We start from the raw sequence: 4792 nt of genomic DNA on the forward strand, positions 1-4792 counted from the left end.
GGATTAATTAATACGCATCGGACTCAGTGTGCAAGGTTTCTGTCTGTGCGTGATTTTTAGGATTTCGAATACGAAAAAATAAAAATTCATACGAAAATTTCGGACTCAGTGTGCAGAGACCTTAACATGTAAATGATAGTTGTGTTCAAAAAAATTGCAGTACAACATCAGTAACCTGATGAACCACTGTTATTAGCAGTAGTAATATTTCTGCATTGCAAATAGTGGATGCAGTGGTGGAATAGAAAAACAACAGCCCAAACTGGTATGACATTCGTGCTGATGCTTTGAAAGAGGTGTAGAGTTTAATTATAGAATTAATTTATTCTGTGAAAAAAAACAGGTGTCATGAATTGTCCTTCATTAAGGAGGAAGGGAAGAAATGTTTCACACATTGTTATAAAATAAATTTCCTTCTGAATTGCAAAGTAAAATGGGCCATTCCAAACATTGTTCGGAGGAAAAACGTAATTTGATTAAAAAGTTGATTGGAGAAGGAAAAACGTATAAAGAAGTGCAGCAAATTATAGGATGCTCAGCTAAAATGATTTCAAATGCTTTAAAATGGCAACAAAAACCCGAAACACGCGAAAGAAAACCAGGAAATGGGTGTTTCAACAAGACAACGACCCCAAACACACAAATAAGTGAGCAACATCTTGGTTTGAGAATTTGAGCAAAGAATTTAGGTATTTCACCATCTACCATGCATAATATTGTGAAAAGATTCAGGGAATCCAGGGAAATCTCAGTATGTGTAGGGCAAGGCAGGAAACCTCAGTTGTGTGTGACCTTTGAGCCCTCAGAAGGCACTGCATGAATAACCGTCATGCTGCGGTGGTAAATATAGCCACATGGGCTTGGGAGTTCTATGGAAACCCGATGTCCCTTAACACAGTCTGCCACTGCATCAAGAAATGCAACTTCAATCTCTATTTACACAAGGAGAAATCTATACATCAATTCTAGGCAGAGATGCCTGCGAGTTCTCTGGGTCCGAACTCATCTCAGATTGTCCAAAAGACAGTGGAAATGTGTGCTGTGCTCAGATGAGTCCACATTTCAGCTTATTTTGGGGGAAAACAAACATCACATTTTCAGTGGCAAAGACAAAAAGGAGCATCCAGACTTTCAAGTGCAAAAGCAAATGTCTGTCATGGTATGGGGTTTAACAGTGCAAACGACATGGGTGACTGGAATATGTGTGAAGGTACCATTGAGGTGGAGGCATATATTGGGATTGTACAGAGACATATACTGCCATCAAAATGACGTCTTTCATGGGAAGTGCATGGTTATTAGATCAAGACAACGTCAGATCTCAATCTGCATGTGCTATGACAGCGTGGTTTCATAAACACGTGGATGTGACTGACTGGCCAGCAGATCTGTCTCCTGTTGAAAATGTATTGTCCATCATGGAAAGAAGACTGATTGATAAATGAGCAGCTGAAGTCTTGTATCAAGCGAGATTGAGGAAAATGTTTGCTTGCAAAACTTTAGAAATTAGCATCCTAAATTCCCAAATGATTAAATATTGTAATTAAAAGGAAAGTTGATGTGACACAGTGGTAAACATGCCTCTGTCCCAATTTTTTTGGAGTGTGTTGCAGCCATCAAATCAAAATTTGTTCATATGTACAAAATACAATTAAGTTGGCCAGTGAAATCATTAACGTCCCAACTTTTTTGGAATTGGGGTTGTATAGGCTAGCCTACTGTTTACATTGTTTAGTTTTGTGTGCAACCCACAAGTATAACTCAATAAAATATGCGCTTTCACACTACATTAGCTTTTTATCATTATCAATTCAGACTGCAAAACCCAGTAAGATTTTTTCTGCTCTTGGGTGACAAATTCTGCAGTGGGTGCAAAGTAAATGATCTATCACTTTTTATACTAAACTTATCATGCACTATGAATATTGTTGGCTCTATGACACACTGTCTGTGATAATCCTCACATCATTAATGTCTGCAGCAAAAACTGCAGTCAAGTTGCATGTTCATGCTTAATGCTTAGGGTATACAGCATCACAGGTTATCTTCATTTTATGCTCTGCAGTGCACTGATGCATGCATGCCATTTTAATTCCGGGTCTTTAAGTTACTCAGTTAAAAACTGCTCAGCTGAATCATAAAATCACTCTCTTGACATGCGGAGAAATGACGAGGTGTGAGTTTCAAACAAATACTTCTACTGCAGAATTGTGCTTTAGCATGAAGGACAGATGACCTTCACTGAACACAGTGCAGGAAAACCTCTTTGGTCAGTGGTGTGACTCAACAGAAACAAAAGCCTCATTAACTTCACATGAGGGGGCATGCAGGCAACAGCGAGGCAGGGCTGTTACATCAAGTTGAGGAACTGTAGACTTTAATCTTTTTTTTTTTTTTTTGCATTATTCAAAAGCCTTTTTCCAAAACCTTTGTGAGCTGCCTTTCTATCCTAGCCAGCTACATTCTAATGTAGCATGAAACTGAATATTTTACAATATGTGACTGATTTGGAATGAACTACATTAGAGATGCATGAAATTATTTCCATTACTAGATGTGAGGTGCGCTACAAATGAACTTTTTTAAACTAATAAATCAACTGAAAAAAAGCACAGACTAAAAGATCAATTTTTTTCTCCTTCAATCACTGTGTGCTCAGTTCTGCCGTGTGCATCAACAGCCAATCAATGTGAAGGCGCACGACTCGCCGTCGCTTTGTTTCACACACACACAGCGAGAGAGGGAGAGAGAGAATTGACGCGCTACCTATGCGTGCTACATGTAAACGATATTCTTTGTTATATTTTGCTGTCAAAATAACGGAGTTCCTTTGGAATTCTTCCGCTTTTAAGAACTACCGCTTTCTCCGGTAGTGGGCGGAACTAATGCGCAAACGGCAATCTCATTGGCTGGCGCTCACCTATTATCGTCCTCAAATGGCTTTGTGTGCCATTGAGAAGGTGATCAGCTACACCTAAATGAGTTTTACAAGTCATTTTTAGGAGGGGATGATCCTTTATCCTCAGTGATTCTGATTTTTTTTTTTTTTCTGACATGTTGATGTTATATCTTTCACTTGTATGTTATAAGTTGAGTAAATACAGTTGGATAAAACAAAAACTGTGTCCGTCTTCATTTCAGGCTGCAAAGCAACAAAAATCTATACCCACTATATATATTTTGTTTGTTTGTTTGTTTTTTTATTCTGAACTCCAGAAAGCAAACAAACATGTCTTACCTTTTTGCTTTAAGTTACTTTCCAGTGTAATGAAATTTTCAAAGAAGATAAAATAAATCTGTGAGCAGTTGGTTTCAAAAAATGTCTTCAGTTCATTCCTGTCAGTAATATCTGTGGAGAAAACAAAAAATAAAGAATTAGACAAAACACATAACGGACAACAAGTCCAATATGTGCATGACTAAAACATTCCTTTAGATCACTCTGCAGTCACATATGGTATCATTAAATGCTGACCAAAAGATTCAAAGATATGAATGTACATATAGACAGTAGATTTCATCCAGACAACTTTCATGAGATCGAAAAATCAACTGGTGCAGATTATGGCTGTATTTCCAAAACAAATTAGCAGGTTACCTAGACTGCATTTCTGTTAATAAAAGAGAGTACCAAGTCATCTGAAAAATGACACCAAAAAAAATGATGACTGGTTTATCTCGTTAACTCTTTTTAATTATTTTGATAATCGATTAATCTAACGATTATTAGTATGATTAAATCGACTAATCGTCGATTATTTCACTGATTAGTCAGTAGACTTTGATTGATTATTCAGCTTTTGCAATTAGTTAATATATTGAGTTATACATATTCTAACAAATAAATAAAGGTAATCACTTCAGCTTTTGAAAATCATATAATGTAATTACAATTATTATACAATTAATTTATACAAATAAATCTATTTGGCACAAAATGAGATGACAGACAGAGAAACTATCTCATTCACCATTTAATTAGCTATATGAAAAAGTAACTGAATGACACATCATTCTGCCTAACATCTCCTTTTTTAAGTCATATGGATGAGAAACAAAATAAAGGTAAGTGATGAGATGTTTTATTTTTGGATAAACTATTTTATTCACAACATAATCTCTCTTAAAATACCTTATAGGGTTATGATAATCAAAACAGTCCTGAGCTAGATCAAGTTTTAATCTCTGCAAACCAAATTATCACTTTAATGAAATATTTTTTTTCCCCTAATAAAACGATTTTATCATTAGCTAGCTCCACACTGAAAGCGACACTGACTCTAGTTTTTCATGTTTAATACTGTGAAGCTGCTTGATTTAAGGCTATCTATTGCATAAAGTACTATATAAATAAACGTGACGTGACTGGACTTTACTGGAGTACTGAACTGCAGAGCTCGTGCAAACATCCACATCATTGTAATCAGACGTGTTCTTAACTGCTGCTTTCTCACCTCACGTCAAAGCCACTAGAAGGCATGCCTGCAACCTTTAGCTAAAAAAGCGTAACGGCTAATGCTAACGCTTCCGTTTTGCCAGTATGTTGGAAAGGAGACCAGAGGCAGTTTTTTTGAATGGATGTCATTGGTGGAGAGGCTTCACTACGCTGAATAAACAGCTTTTTAGAATAAACAGCTTATCATTTAATGAATCGACAGACTATCAGCTAATCTCCAACATGTTTTACACTAAACAATACTTTTGGATTTAACTATTTTTAGAGTTTACACTGAAAAAAATGCCGTTTTATAAGAGAAGTCACTGACATTTTGCGACAGGTGGGATACGGCTT

At 36.3% G+C, this 4792-nt stretch overlaps 1 protein-coding gene across 1 annotated transcript in view; it reads right to left on the reverse strand.

Annotated features, from left to right (window-relative positions):
* Positions 1-4792, reverse strand: part of LOC107737273 (ral GTPase-activating protein subunit alpha-2-like) — a gene marked incomplete at its 3' end in the record, with an annotated part of 98327 nt that overhangs the window by 56538 nt on the left and 36997 nt on the right. The window contains exon 2 of the mRNA XM_016548740.1: positions 3239-3349. Coding sequence (XP_016404226.1) covers positions 3239-3349 — 111 coding nt within the window. The remainder of the gene's footprint in view (positions 1-3238; positions 3350-4792) is intronic.

The sequence above is a fragment of the Sinocyclocheilus rhinocerous genome, unplaced genomic scaffold (assembly GCF_001515625.1).
Source record: "Sinocyclocheilus rhinocerous isolate Xijiao unplaced genomic scaffold, SAMN03320098_v1.1 scaffold1636, whole genome shotgun sequence".
Taxonomy (NCBI): Eukaryota; Metazoa; Chordata; class Actinopteri; order Cypriniformes; family Cyprinidae; genus Sinocyclocheilus; species Sinocyclocheilus rhinocerous.